We start from the raw sequence: 15,406 nt of genomic DNA, 5'->3' as shown, positions 1-15,406 counted from the left end.
AGGATAAAATTACCATAACAAAAATACTGCTATTTTCACAACGTTATGGTTTCCCATTTATTTTTTTTTAAATCCCCACAAAAATATGAGAATTTCCAACTTTTCAAAATTCCCATTTTTCACTTTATTTACCCACTTTTCCACTAGCTATGGTTATATGCTTTTCCAACAGGGTGAAATACATGAGTAACCATCATATAGTTTTGTAAAAGTGTAAAATCTGCAAGTGAAGGAAACTGCTTACCATGGGTGTCCTCTTCTGGTTGGGCACAGGTGTAGCAAGGCTACTTCTTTTCTGGCATCACCCCTGATGACAGCCACTCCAGCCCTGTGGTGGTCTGCTCTTCTTGTATGCCAACCCTCTGCCTAGATCACACCTGTTTGTCCACCCCTTTTACAGTTATATAAAGAGCCCTAATGGGGTAGCCTTTTTGGTTAGGTGATAGGCCTTTAGGATCTTCCCTTGCCCAGGTTCTCCCCCGTTAGGGGTAGGGTTTATGCCTTCTGGCCTCCTGGTGGTGGGGGAACCAGGGCCTGCCCTTTCTAAGTCCTGTGCCCAAAAGAGCTATACTGCTGCCTCCCTGTATCACTTTCTTACCAGTCCCCTCTTTCCTAACAGGTAAAGTAATAAACAGTAAATAACTGACATCAAAGGTAAAGTCTCATATCTTCTGAGTGTTGCAAATCTCTCCCTTATGGCTCTGGTATAGTCTCTGTGACCAGAGCCTCGAGCAACAGGACCTCTCTCACTGCTGCTTCCCAATTGCTCAAGTGTAGGTCAGTTCCCTCCACTGTCTGCTCCTCTATTAAGCTGGCCTGTTCCCCTTTTGATCTCCTTCAAGCTGTGTGTGCTTTGCAGATAGGATGGCGTGGGCATCTGGGGCCAGAGCAGCTGCTTAATTCCTTTCTTTCTGGGCTGGTGTTTGCACAACCTGTCATACTTCAAAATTGGGAAAAACCAATACAATTCTTGGCAAACTTCACAGTTTTTGATACATGTTTAATGATGGGAACAGGAACCTCTCTCTAGATCAGTGGTTCAAAGATAGCCAGTATGAACATGGTCTAAAAACCTAGAAGGGATTGGTAGAGACTGAGCCCTGGTTTACACTGCGGGGGGGGGGGGGGTTGATTAGTTTTATGCCAGCTTCAGCTACATGAATAACGTAGCTGAAGTGATGTACTTACATCTACTTGCCGCGGTGCTTCACTACGGTGAGTCGACTGCTGCTGCTCCCCCATCAACTCTGCTGCGCCTCACCGAGCTGGACTACAGAAGCAATGGGAGAGCACTTGGGGATAATTTATCCACGTCTAGACTAGAATCGCATAAATCGATCCCTGCTAAATTGATCACTGCCACCGATCCGGCCGATAGTGAAGACATAACCTGAAAGTTCTTTACTATCTGCTTTCCTTTCATGCTTGTTAAATGAGCCATCTTTGTAATCAAGTCCAGCAAGACAAGTATTTCAATGCAGAAATCACCACCAACTGGTGGTATTTTTCTTAGCATTCTCAGGCAGAGAGAGAGAGAGAGAGAGAGAGAGAGGGAAGATTGCTCAGTCTCAATGTCCATCAGTTCTCCCTCACAATCCAGTTGAGGAGCAATGAACAGGGGCATGGAGTGCATGGCATGTTTCTGGTGCACACACTGTACCTGTTCTACCAGATGTTAAAGTCGAAAAACAGCTATATAAAAATTGCTTATCGATCTGGCCCTCTGTTCCTATTCAGAGTTCAATGGGAGTTGGATTGGGCCCCTAAAATAGATAAATGTAATGAAAATGAGGTGGGATGCGGGTGGTGAGAATGTGAGAGATAGAAATGCAGAGGCACCGTGGAAGGGGTGATGTGGTTGGAAGAGAGTTTGAGCGTAGCATCCTGAAGAATGTAGGAGGAAAGCGAAGAAGATGAAAGCCAAAGAAGAGATACAGTGGTGAGGTAGAAATGACCAGCATGAATTAAAATTTGTAGTGGATCCAGTGGTTTCAGAGCTGTTATAGAGAAGCCGACAAAATTTGGCGAGGGATCCTTAACTTCAAGGTGCTCTATGATCCTGGCCAGGATGTTTAAAATACACCTAAAGCACCAGGATGAAGACTGTGGTTCAAAGACTGCGGTCCTCCATGGCACAACGAAGCCTTCCTCCAGTAACAGTTGTCTGTGTGGGGAGCCAGAGCTTTATTTGGAGGCCCCCCTGAGACTGTAGAATTAACTCCCCCAAGATCTAAGGACCATCACAAACTTACCACCTTCCACTTCAAGTGGCAAGGCACATTTTTTTTACCTTGCCTTCTCTAACATAAATATGTAACAACATGTATTTAAACAAAACCAAAATTCTCTAAAATCCTACATGAACAAAACACTCCATGTACACACTCCCGGGAGAGGATGAGAAAACAAAAAAATGACAGATGTGTAAATGGGCAAACTGGGAATGTTCTTAAGTGCTCTGAATACTGTGTGGTGCCTCAGTCCCTTATGCAGTTCTTAATTCTAGGTGGCAGAATAAGGGTGTGTGATTCTACAGAGCAAAGGGCCAGTGCACCTAAATGCCTGCACCTAGTCCTAACAGCTGATAGCTGGCCCCTCCTCGGCAAGGTTCAACTGAAGTGTTGGAGAAAAAGAATCAGGTGACCTCTTGGCCCGGGAAATGGCTAGGAGAGAGGAGGGCTGGAGGGGGTTTCGGCAGTCGGAGCAGGCTGGGGATGAGGAGTGAAGGACACGACGTGGAGGTCTGCTCACTGCCCCCAGAATGGACCCGGCTGAGGGTCCGGCTCCGGTACTCACGCAGCTCTGTTTGGACTGCTGTTTCCTGCAGCTAATAACCCTCTGTGTTATGGCTGTGGAGGAGTCACGTCTGATTGCAAAGTGGGTGCAGCGGACTCTGTGCTTCCCAGACGCTGCTGGGGCGGGCTCGCTGTGGGAAGCGCCACCCGGGAGGGCCAGAGGATGCTGAATGCTCCAAGGAGAGACCCAGGAGGTGAAGACGTGTGAGCTTCTTGCCCTGAACAAGTCTGCTCCAAGGGAGAGGAGGCTCCCCAAAGTCCTGACTGGCTTTGTGGGGAGAAGTTCCAGAGCATCGCCCGGTGACTCCGTGACATGTAGTCACGTTGCTTAATGCACGACTGGAAAGTGGTCAGATACTATGGGGATGAACATGGTTTAAAAATCTACATAAAATAGAATAAAGGGGAGATAATGCAGTTGTCAATGGTTAAATTCACCTCTAATCTCCTCTTGGCAGCTCTTTGATCTGCTTCCTAAAGGGAACTTGCATAACTGTTGACAATACTCTCTTCCACACTTGGTCCTCTCTCGTGTCAGCGAAGAAATAGATAACATGGGCAATTTTCCTCTTAATGTCAAATCAAAATGCTGCTAGACCATTAGCAACAAGCCTACTGGGTGGCTAGACTGGTCTGTGGATGCGTATTAGAAGTGTGCTTGCACTGGGGGACTTCACTCTCTAGGACCAGGACCCCTGTACCTCCCTAGTGTAATAACTATTGGTGTAGAGGGGCTGTTTCTTCCCAGTCCCCCAGATATTTGGGGTGAGGCAGGTATTGCTTCCCCTTCCCCCGAGATTTTTTTAGGGCTGGCTTAAATACAGTTTTGGAACTAGAGGTAACCTGTTGACTTCAGTCTTTCTCTGCTGCTCAAGGTGAACCTGCTGCTTCCTGCTGGTTGCCCCTGCTGGTGAACAGTGGATCTATCTGTGCAAAGGGTGGGGCTTATTCTTGCAAAAGGAAAGAGCACAAGAAAACTAGAACTCAAAACAAGCTAAATTACAAATAAAATAATATTTGTGTTTTTTTTTCAAAATGGGCCAGGTTGCTAATTAACTCAGGATGACCCTCACTTTTCTAAATGGTGATAGTTAGTTAAGAGACCAGATGTCCATTAGCTCTTAATGACTTTTAGCTTTTTATCTGCCATTCCATTGTAAACAGAAAATGCTTTAATATGTGATTTAGTTGGCACATGAGTCAGCATATTTAGAGAATTTTCTTTCTAGCAAAGTGGATTAAAAGGTGAAGATCACTTCCCTGTTTAAAGCCACTGCATCAAATTAACATTTTTCTCCCTAAGAGATTAGAGATTTCCTTGTCTTCATTACCTGCCTCTTGATTTAATTTTTGTTAAGAAGCCTGCCCTATTTTACTATAAGCATTTTTAAATTATATTTGACATTAAGCGGAAGTTAACTTGCAAGAGAGTTGGCAAGCAACAATGAATGGTACCTTATGATGTCAACAGAGAACGAAGAACAGTAAAGTGGATGTACAGTGCTTACATTATATTTATTTAGTTTGAGGAACTCAGTTCAAACCATAAATTGCAGTCTGAATCAATGTCTGAGCTACATAGAGAATTTGCTGGCATTCCTACAGGAGTACTGTATGGTGTTATCAGAGCAATTTTTAAAAATAGAAGATTCCTATAATTTTCTAATTTAGTGGCAAGTTATCATAGATCAGCAGGATCTGTGCTATGCCCAGCTTTTGCACAGTCTTTCAGAGGAACCCTTTTAGTGTGCCTGACTCCCTAGGGGTCTTACTCTTCTTTCAGGGTAGGCCATACAGCCTCACCACCTCCTAGGGAGAGCTACTGGGCTCCAGCAATCCTGCTTCACACGCTGAGTTCTACCCAGTGAGTCCAACTGAGAGAGACTCCTGATAGAGACTTGTACACTCTTCAGGTACTAGTGCACCCCAGCCCAGTATTGTAATGACATCCAAACAGCATGTTTAAAACAGACTAGGATTTATTAATTAAGTGAAACACAGCATAGGAAGTCCTTAGGTTAGCACAGAGAAATGAAGGTTAAAGCATAGTCCATTCTGGACAAGCCATAATTCACCAGCCAATCTGTAGTGAACTCCATTTTCAGACTCTGTCTCTCTGACTCCTCTTTAATTAGTCCCCATGTGTGAGAGAGCTCAAGTTTCTTCCAGTGCCCATACTTATCCCCTCCTATCTCACACATCCCAGTCCTTTGTTTTCAAGTTGGGGTCTCTGCTCAGCTTTCCTCTTGAGAGTGTCAATCCAGGAGTCATTGGAGCTTGCATTGTCTCTTTAGACCCCTTATTGATCTGGGATGGTTTTGGCCAGTTTCTTAATGACTCTATTCATTGCACACAGACAGGGAGGTAACACACCTATGTCTCTTAGTCTGCCCTGAGATCAAACTTAATCTTTTTCTCCCAACTGGGTAGCATTGTAAAGTATGGGGAAAACTTAGGCAAACAGAGGATTCATAAAAATATTTAAAAATATTCTCACTTTCTTACATAGATATTGGCCAATTTAACTACTTTATAAATATTACAAAGTAAGTATACTTTGCTCTTGTATAGTACTTCTCATCTTTAAAGTGCCTGGCAAACATTAATTGAATCTTCACAACACCGTGTGAGACAGTCTGTCTCAGATAAATGCTATTTATTGTCTTCATTTCACAAATGGAGAAACTGAAGTTAAAAGTCAGACTTGCCCAGAACTAGAAAAGGAATCAGTTATAGAACAATGAGGATGCTCTTATTTTGTGCTTTCCCTGCTTAGTCTTGTGCACAACTTCACACAACTCTCTCACTACATGGCGGTCTTGCTTCATTATTCAGGCACCTAAATAAGCAGCCTGATTTTAAAGATTTAGAGTTAATGAGAGCAGTGTATACTCAGCACCTCTGAAAATCAGGTCACTCTTATTTGAATGCTTAAATATGGATTTAGGTGCATAACTTTAAGCACTCAAGTTTAAAAATGTTGACCTGAGATCTTTTATGGCAGGGATCGTGTCTCCTTATGTGTTTGTCCAACATGTAACACTATGGTGTCCCAATTCTGATTGAGGGTTTTGAGCACTACTGCAATCTAAATGAACAAATAAAAATAATGTGCACTGGTTATCAAAAATAAAATAAACCTCCCATATGAGAGATTTGTTCAAAATCAAATGATCTACTGTAACTAAAAATAACAAATTTTAGTATTTTTAGTTAAAACATACACCTCTCAGGTCTCATTTGAGGTGTTGGTAAGGTGGTGTTATGATGTTAACAGCTCAGTAAAACTAGTAAATTAATAAATAAATGTAATGATAGCATAAAACTGCATAGTGGTAACAATCTCTATGTTCAAGAACCTTTCGATTTTTAAAATAATACAAGAGAAAGAATCATTTTTGGAAGACCATCAAACTATGCCATTTAATAGTATCTTTCAGCTAAGATATTGATGAGGTCATGAATTTCTGTAAGAACAGTGGAAACATGATAATAGATTGTCATATCTATTTTAAATGTTTAGAATAATTGATAACAAAGCATGTAACACAGTAAACTGAGAGTTCTGGTAGCATTATAGACCACGAGAGTAGCTTTTCACTAGATTCCCAAAATGGAATTTCCTTGTATTACATCTTGGCAATTTTTGTTTGTTTTCCACAGAATTCCATTCTGTTGGGATGTTTTGTTAGCGATGTTCTGTGATTGCTTTCCATATTGTCAAGAAGTCACATGAGTAATGGTACCATGTGTTGTTGAGACTAATCTAACTACACAGTGCCACTACAATACACATTACAATATAGCTTCTGTTGCTCAGTAGGAATGTTCCAAATCTTATATTATAATCTTGCTGCTTTATATTTCTTGTTTTAGTCCATTTTAAACTTAAAATGGGATAGTTAGTGAAAGAGGTGCTTAATGCTTTCAAAAAGTAATTAGGTTTTCAAAAATAAATTAGATTCTTTGTGTGTGGGAGTGGCAGGAGGTAGGGTTACAGGTGAGTTAGTTTCAGATCTGAAAGTTCTGGGATCCATAGAAACACGTCATATAGATTGGAACAATTTTGATCTGCTGGGGCTCATGAGAGCACTCAGCTCCTGAAGGAGCTAGCCCATAATCTGTAGAGCCAAACTTGGTCTCAGATGTGAGGCTTTTGTTAAATTTAATGAGCGCTGCCCACATGTGTATCCAAATGCAGAATTTGGCTCATTAATTCAGATCATCACTTCAGTTTCTATTTCTTCTCTTTTTTGTTTATTTATAAATTAACCAAAATGTTAGAAAAGGACAAAAAGAACAGGCTTTTAAAGATCTAAATTAATACTTGCTATTTATTTATTTATTTACTGATCCTGCATGTAATGTTTATATAATTCTTATTATAAACTGTATTGAACCTTGATTTTCTTTCTTTTTATCTACAGTTTGTGGCCCATCCAAACTGTCAGCAACAGCTTTTGACTATCTGGTATGAAAATCTGTCAGGATTACGGGAACAGACCATAGCTATCAAGTGTCTCGTTGTGCTGGTTGTTGCATTGGGCCTTCCACTTCTTGCCATTGGTTACTGGATTGCACCATGTAGCAGGGTACAGATTTTTTATAAATTACATATTGAACACCTTGTACTGGTCCAGATGTTCCTTTTCAGTTACTGTCATCTGCAATATAATCTTGCACTCCTAGTTTTGTATCACCTGAATTTTAATTGATTATTCAGATTTTTTTAAAATCTTAGCCTTGAACCAAATTCTCTTATTTTAAAGAGGGAATAAGATTGATCAAGTATGAGGAGGAAATGTTATTCTATGTGCAAGTAAATTGTGTCTGAGCACTAAGATATGTAATAAGCTCTCTCAGACTCCATGATATTTATGTTTGTTTGAATATTTTGGGTAGATTCTCTCCATGATACCAGCTATATACTTGAACTTGTACAAGCAGTATGTACTTTTTGCTAATGACCACTTCCTACAGTGGCCCCAAAAGCTCTATATCAGTTCCTCTCAGTTGGCATCTTAGGGATCTGATTCTGCTCTCATATAATTCTATAGCAAAACTACCATTGACTTCAATGGTACAGGATTGAGCTCTAAATGAAATATTTGTTGTTGCTAAACTGTTAGGTCAGATTGCTTATAAAGGTGAATTGCAAAGCAAAACTTAAATGAAGCACAGTTTTCTAACCACACTGTGGGGGCATTCAGAAGAGAACAACATTTTTAACAAATAATTTCACATTTATATTTACCCTCGGTGAAATCATCCTGGTGTTTCTAGGTTCACAGATGATGTCATAACACAAATACTAGCAGTCTCACTGAAATCCATTCATTCCATGATATGTGTGATGTCAACCAAATGATGCATTCTGATATATCTTCAGTAAACTGGGAAGAACAAAAGAGGATTTCACAGAGAGAAGGTTTTTTTAAAGTTTACTTAGAACTTACTTCTTTGTGGAATGTCTTCCTGGCCCTTCCCCACAAGCCTATTCAGAAGGGGTATCCAGGATAGAAATCTGTGTTCCATCTGAGTTTATATTTTGCTTTGCAGTTCACCTTTAAGAGGTGATAAGATTCTGCACACCCCATACCTTCCTAAATGGAAACTGATGTTTTCTTTCCTTGGTCATTTGTTTATTTGTTTATTTTAAAGATTAATCTTTATGAAATAGCATCATTATTGCTCAGATTATCTTCTGAAATGTCACTTCCCTTGATGAGCTGTTGTAAAGGTACCCCTTATAGCTGCATGGTAGACTGATGTCATGTAAGCTCATGATTAGGTTTTTTTTAATGTCTGATATGGAAAAAATGGCATTTCTCCATGAGCTTTAATTCCCACTGCCAGAAACACTTGGCCCTTTTTGAATATTCATGTGAAATTAAAGTATTGGACGTACAGATCAACTGCTTAATATTGTAATTTAAAAATGCTTTATAAAGGTCAGGTCAAACAGGGGCTATTAAAGTCCTTTGTATAACTAGTGAATGTCAAATTAGTGCATACTTTACTGCTCAGCTCACTGAATCTAACCCCTGACTTCAGGTCCAGGAAAACTTTGAGATAGGGAAACTACATTAGACTCTTCACTCACTAAATTCACTGGCTTTCTTGTGAAAGGATATTGCTGTTAGTGCAGAACTTCAGATGAGGTTTTAAAATCTCATATGTCATAATTAATACCGTTCTTGGCCATATGCTATTCAACATTTTTATCAATGACCCAAAAGAAAACAGAAAATCATCACTGATCAAGTCTGCAGATGACACAAAAATTGGGGGAATGGTAAATAATGAAGATAGATCACTGATATAGAGCGATTTGTATCACTTGGTAAGCTAGGTGTAAGGACACATGCATTTTAATAGGGTTAAATGTAAATATATACCTTTGGGAACAAAGACTATAGGCCATACTTACAGGCCATAGGCCATACTTACAGGAACTCTATTCTAGAAAGCAATGACTCTGAAAAGGATTTGAGGGTCGTGGTGGATACTCAGCTGAACATGAGCATGCACGCAGTTCTGGAACGTTATTGATAAATTGGAGAGGGTTCAGAGAAGAGCCACAAGAGAATCATTAAAGGATTAGAAAATATGCCTTACAGTGGCAGGCTCAAGGAACTCAATCTATTCATCTTAAGAAAAAGAAGGTTGAGGGGAGACTCGATTACAGTCTATATGTACCTATATGAGGAACAAATATTTGATAATGGATTCTTTAATCTGTTAGAGAAAAGTATAACACAATCCAATGGCTGGAAGTTGAAGACAAATTCAGGCTGGAAATAAGGTGTAAATTTTTAACAGTGAGAGTAATTAACCAATGGAACAATTTACCAAGGGTCGTGATAGATTCTCCAACACTGCAATTTTTAAATTAAGATTGGATGTTTTTCTAAAAGCTATGCTCCAGGAATTATTTTGGCGGGTTTTGTGGCCTGTGTTATACAAGGGGTTAGAGCAAATGATCACAATGGTCCCTTCTGGCCTTGGAATCTATGAATACAACTGATATGTTTGAACTAACTTAGAGTTACTCCCTTGCTATATTTGGGGAGCCAGATAATTTGAGAGTGAGGTTGAGGCAAGACGTTCTGACCACCACTAATCTTGCAATGTCTCATGAAAGGACAGGGGTAACAGTAGTCCTTATGCACAGGGGTCTTCAGAGACTGCTCTGTGCGTATATCCTCAAGGGTGCTATTCACTCCAAAAGGGGTTGGAAGGAAGCTGGGAGAGGAAACTGGTAGAAACTGTATTTCCTAAGATGCAGTCCCCCCTGGATTTCCCAATGGTGTGGGGTGGTTGCATCTCTGCACAGTCTCCACTTTAGGCCAACATCTAAATGACACACTGGTCCATAGTTACCCAGAAGTCTTTGGGCCAGAATTTGATTGCTCTTTTGTGGGTGCATTACAGGAGGTTAGGGGGAAAGAATGCCCATCCCTCAAGAACCCTTTCACTGGCACTCATTGAGTGCTTAAACTGGGGAGTGACAGCATCCACAGAGGTACAATAACACCTCCTCCCCAAGAGGTTGGCAGTAGAATCCCTCCAGAAAAGGTGAGCTATGGCCCTGCCCCTTACCACACTGGCTTGTGGCACCGGGCTAGTGCAAATAGGCTCACATGCTCCTCTGTGCAGGAGGTAGTAAATGCAGCTCCAGAGTACTTTCCCTTCAGCTTCCCTGAAGTGTGCTGCTTCCTCTGTCTTCTGCAGGAAGACTGCTCCTGGCCACTGCCACTGTTGTAATGCACCTCCACCCACCCCAAATGCAGCAATATTAATAGAGCCACTCTCTAGCCCACAGAGTGCTCTTCTAATCCAGATGAATTCATTTAAACGTGTTAATATTTCTGAACTCGTTTTACTTACTTTGTTGCTGTGTAAATTTTTCCAATTAGTTTTTTTTAAAGCATTTACAAAGTCTTGATCTGGGGAATATTTTATCCTCTGAATACATCATCTAGAGAAGAGTCTGCTTTTCCTCAGCCATGATATAAATAGTGCTTTGATGTTCTGATTTGCTGAACTCAATACAGCTCATTATCATAGGTAAACTAATAATGCCCTAAAAACTTTGGATATCTTCCCTGTTGGTAGAGAAGATATTTTGTTATCCACTTCTCCCTGGGCCTGATCCACCTCTCCATTGACTTCCATGGGCATTAGATCAGGTCCTCTCTGAACAGTAGTGAAATACTGATATGATGTGGATGTAATTCCCGGGAGGATTACTCTGCAAACATTGTCTTCTATGTGATTATGGAGCATTAAAAATGGTGACTGACAGGACGTCATCCTGTATGGGTTGCCTTCTTGAGACTACTGTCAGGAACGATACCATTGCGTGACTGTTCAGTGCACTTAAAGGGTATCCCTAAGCAATAGCGGGTACTTTAATTCTAGTCCACCATTGTCTGTAAGTGCCTCTTTATGATTCTGAGCTGTGTGATGCAAGGGAAATGCTGTATCTTTTTTAAAAATGAGGGACTGGTTTTGTTTTGCCTTCACAGCTTGGAAAAATTCTCCGCAGCCCATTTATGAAATTTGTGGCACATGCAGCATCCTTCATTATTTTCTTGGGCCTACTGGTGTTCAATGCCTCAGACAGATTTGAAGGCATCACAACCCTCCCGAATGTCACTGTTACTGATTACCCTAAACAGATCTTCAGGGTGAAAACTACCCAGTTCACTTGGACAGAGATGTTGATCATGGTGTGGGTGCTTGGTAAGTATAGAATATTGCTGCTTCACTCCAATTCCATGACAGCTGTATTGTGTAGACAGACATTCTAAAAGAAAAAAGCGAGGCCCAAATTCTGACCCCCACAACAGCCGTGTATATGGCTCCAGTGGTATTCAGCGGCTACATTGGCTCCCACAGGAAAACTTCCAGCAGCCAACAATCGGCATAAGCAGATCCACACTGCCCCTCATGCAGCCCCTGGTGTACAAAGGTGCCATGGGTAGGAAAGGCATGTTTCTAGTTTCTTCTGCTTTCAGTAAGAGCTGTCTCAGTTAAGTAAACATCACCAACATGTCTTCTTATGTTCAGTGTAATGAACAATTTTATTTAATATTGTAAAATGAGTGATTTTCCACATATTTGCAAGAGTAAAATGGCCAGCTGTGTTCTTCAGAGGACGAAGATTGTACCACTGTGTAATAAATGGAAAACTCAGTGACTCACAGTGATACTACTACAATGTTCAGAAATCCCGGCATTTATGGCAGAAACCCAGGTTTGGTGTAATATCATAGATATCATATCAATAATATCATAGCTTTCAGAATGTAATAGGATTGGTGTAATATCACTGATACAATAGTGTAATAACATACACTGATTATTTTAAACAAGATCATAAAGCCTATGCCGTTGTATATGCCAGAAGGTCAGGTGTTTCCGTGGCTTGATGTTAATGCATTAGCTAATTAGGGCTTACTTAGCACTGGAGGAAATCACAGCTTCTTTCAGTGTCAAAGGGCTAATGAGTCAGTTTTTGTTACTAGGCTTTTTTTCATTGCCTGATCATTTGCCAGCCTGTTTGAGATTTTTTGAATGTTATTAAGTGAAATGGGAGAGGAGCGCTGGTAGGGTTATCCTTCCATTTTAAAAGATATCCTTCTGCAACAAAAACATCACATTGCGAGGTCATGATGTTTGCACTGTGAAGTCATTATATTACAATGTAGCAGTCCCAATGTATGATGACTGAGCTTTGGCCCTAAATATAGCCCCAGAAAAGTTGATATAGGTAATACTGAAAATGTGTACTTCAGTGCCTTCCTGGTGAATCCTGATTTTATGGGAGGGAAAATTAAATGGTTCTCAGTTGTGATCAAACTGTCTCTATTCCTTTCTTGTTGCAGGTATGATGTGGTCAGAATGCAAAGAGCTCTGGCTAGAAGGACCCAGGGAATATATTTTGCAGCTGTGGAATGTTCTGGATTTTGGGATGTTGTCCATTTTCATTGCTGCTTTCACAGCCAGGCTGCTAGCATTTCTGCAGGCCACCAAAGCACAGCAATATGTGGACAACTACATTGAGGAGAGTGACCTCTCTGTAGTCACACTTCCACCAGAAATAGAGTATTTTACTTATGGTGAGTTTGAATATTACTTTCAAGTAGTAAATTAGTGGGCACTCATCTAAAGGGACAGTGTTAGGATTGTTAGGCATAAATAGAAACCCTTTACAACTATTTGATTTCATAATATTTACCTTAAGGTTTCTGCCAATTTGTTTTTATTTTTTATGCTTTTTGAACAGTATTTGTTATGACCATCAGTTTAACAACTAACGTATTGACATACTAATACTAAATGAAATAGGGCCAAATTCAGCTCAGGTTTAACTGGGCGTAACCATGAAGTCCATGAAGTTGCTTATGCCAGAGCTAAATTTGACCCCTAGAGCTAGATTCAACTCTTTAGTGCCTTACTGCCACTTTAGGTGCCTAAGTCCAAAATTTAGATCCTCAAACCATCTGCTCAGCTGCCACCTAACCCTGTAGGTGCTTATATTTCTGTTGATGGGCATGCAAAAAACTCCCTCACCTATCTCTTCTGTGGAGCCTGATCAGGTAGGCATGCTTAGAGGCTGCCTTCTGGATTGAGCCCCACACAAAACACAGCTGAGGATATAGTGCCATCCTCCTTATATCCAGTTGGTTGGAGCAGTTGCGTGGGATGTCAGGCACAAGTTAAACTCCCAGTCTGCCTGATATAGAGCAGGGATTTGAAGCCAGGTCTCCCAGCTGAGTGCTGGGGCATAGGGTATTTTTAAGAGTGGGTTTCTCTCAGTCTCTCCTGTCAAAGCTGTTCTACTTTCTACAAAATACTTAAATATTCATCGGAGCAGGGACTAGACTCTGGGTCTTCTAGGTGAGTGTGTTAACCACTAGACTAGAGAATCATTCTCATCCTCTTTCTGGTTCAGTGAATGCTTAAGCATTTTATAAGGGAGGAACAGCTTCAACAGGTGAGATTGAGAAACCCACCCCAAAATATCCTATATGAAGGCTTGGCAAAAATAGATTTTTATGTTTTATAATTTTGTTGGATAATATTGCTGTTTATTTTTAAGATTTGTTTTTAGACTATGATCTATTTAAATTTTCACAGTTGCATGAAATTATGAGGGGGTCAAACAAATGTTTAATGACAGTAGATGTTGCAATTCAAAGAGTTCAAGCTTTATAAACCATTCAAACACAAATTGTCAACATCGGATGTCAAAATATACAACATAAATATCTCTAAATCAACATATCATACCTGTTTTTACTGCTCACTCACTTGTTCATTTGTAATAAGCCTAATTCACAAGTCTACATTATTGGATTTTGACCCTAAATTCTCAAGCATCATTTTTCTTACTTGCCTATTTAAGTATTTTTAGTCTGTTTGCATGTCTATAGTGACATCAGTGTTTACCAATCTAATCCCAGAGCCGTCCCTTGGGTAGGGCAAATTGAGGCGACCGCTCTGGGCCCTGCCCTTTGGAGACGCCCCGTGGGCCGGTGCTATTGGCCAGCGTGGTTGGTCCCAGAAGACATCGGCATGGGAACTAGGAGTGCGGAAGGTGCTGCAGCACGCGTGGGCTCCTGGCTGCCTCCCCACAAGCCCAGGGTCCCAGCTGCCACCCCATGGTCTTAGCAGAGACAGCACCTGGCTCAGCTGCCCACGTTTCGGTGTAGCGAGTCCCCCGCCCTGGCCGGAGCCCTGAGCCACCGTGGCACTATGGCCAACAATAGCCCAGCAGTTGGTGCCAGCAACTGCCAGCAGCAGCAGGCAGCAGCAGCAGGCTGGATCCAGCCCAGCTGCCAATGCAGAGTGGGGCCCCCAAGCCGGTGGTGGCTAATGTGTCCCAGTGCCTGCATGCCCCTTAGGGACTGCCCTGTCTAATCCTTCCAAGGCTACCTTAGCCCAGTAGCTAGGGCCCTCACCTGGGAGACTTGGATTCCAGTCCTTGCTCTGAATCAGGAAGAGTGAGGATTTGAAGTGGGCTAATGAGTATAAGGGGGACACTCCTCTCTCTTGTTTTTTTGGTGAGAAAATTGTAACAAAAACCTAAATAGCCTGTTGCACTCAATAAACTAATTTTTTTCCTCAGCCATCACTGCTGACTTTCCATAAAAAAAACCAAACCACTCCCCTGCCCCTTTCATACACTGCTGCTGATTCAATCCTGCATATAACTGTTAATAAATTATTAGCCTTTCCATTGCTTTAATTAAAAAACAAAACAAACAACAATAAAAAATCCACTATCTTTGGTGATATTGACATATTAACATATGTTACTGAAAAAAAAACTAATATTGTATTTATTTTGACATAATTCACTGTTAATTTTTCTCTAAAAAAGTTTTTGTATTAAATTTTTATTTTACTGTCCTTATTTATGATGTCATTATTACTCTTTTATGGATATTTTATATGATTTTAACCTACAAAATAACTTTTTTACAGAACATATATGTAGTTATATCTTATTAAAAGCAGCGGTCTTTAGTCATTGATACAATATAAATAAAAAATTCTTATTGTTGTTAAACAAAAATGGACTGGGACATACAGTCCAG

General features: G+C 40.8%; 1 protein-coding gene across 1 annotated transcript in view; it reads left to right on the top strand.

Moving 5' to 3' along the window:
* The window catches only part of TRPC3 (transient receptor potential cation channel subfamily C member 3), a 55,296-nt gene that overhangs the window by 24,904 nt on the left and 14,986 nt on the right, over window positions 1-15,406 (top strand). The window contains exons 4-6 of the mRNA XM_032776024.2: window positions 7,223-7,387; window positions 11,327-11,543; window positions 12,689-12,922. Of these exons, the coding sequence (XP_032631915.1) occupies window positions 7,223-7,387; window positions 11,327-11,543; window positions 12,689-12,922 (616 nt within the window). The remainder of the gene's footprint in view (window positions 1-7,222; window positions 7,388-11,326; window positions 11,544-12,688; window positions 12,923-15,406) is intronic.

The sequence above is a fragment of the Chelonoidis abingdonii genome, chromosome 5 (assembly GCF_003597395.2).
Source record: "Chelonoidis abingdonii isolate Lonesome George chromosome 5, CheloAbing_2.0, whole genome shotgun sequence".
Classification (NCBI taxonomy): Eukaryota; Metazoa; Chordata; order Testudines; family Testudinidae; genus Chelonoidis; species Chelonoidis abingdonii.
Note: the sequence above shows the minus strand (reverse complement) of the source record. Positions and strands in the feature narration are given on the sequence as shown.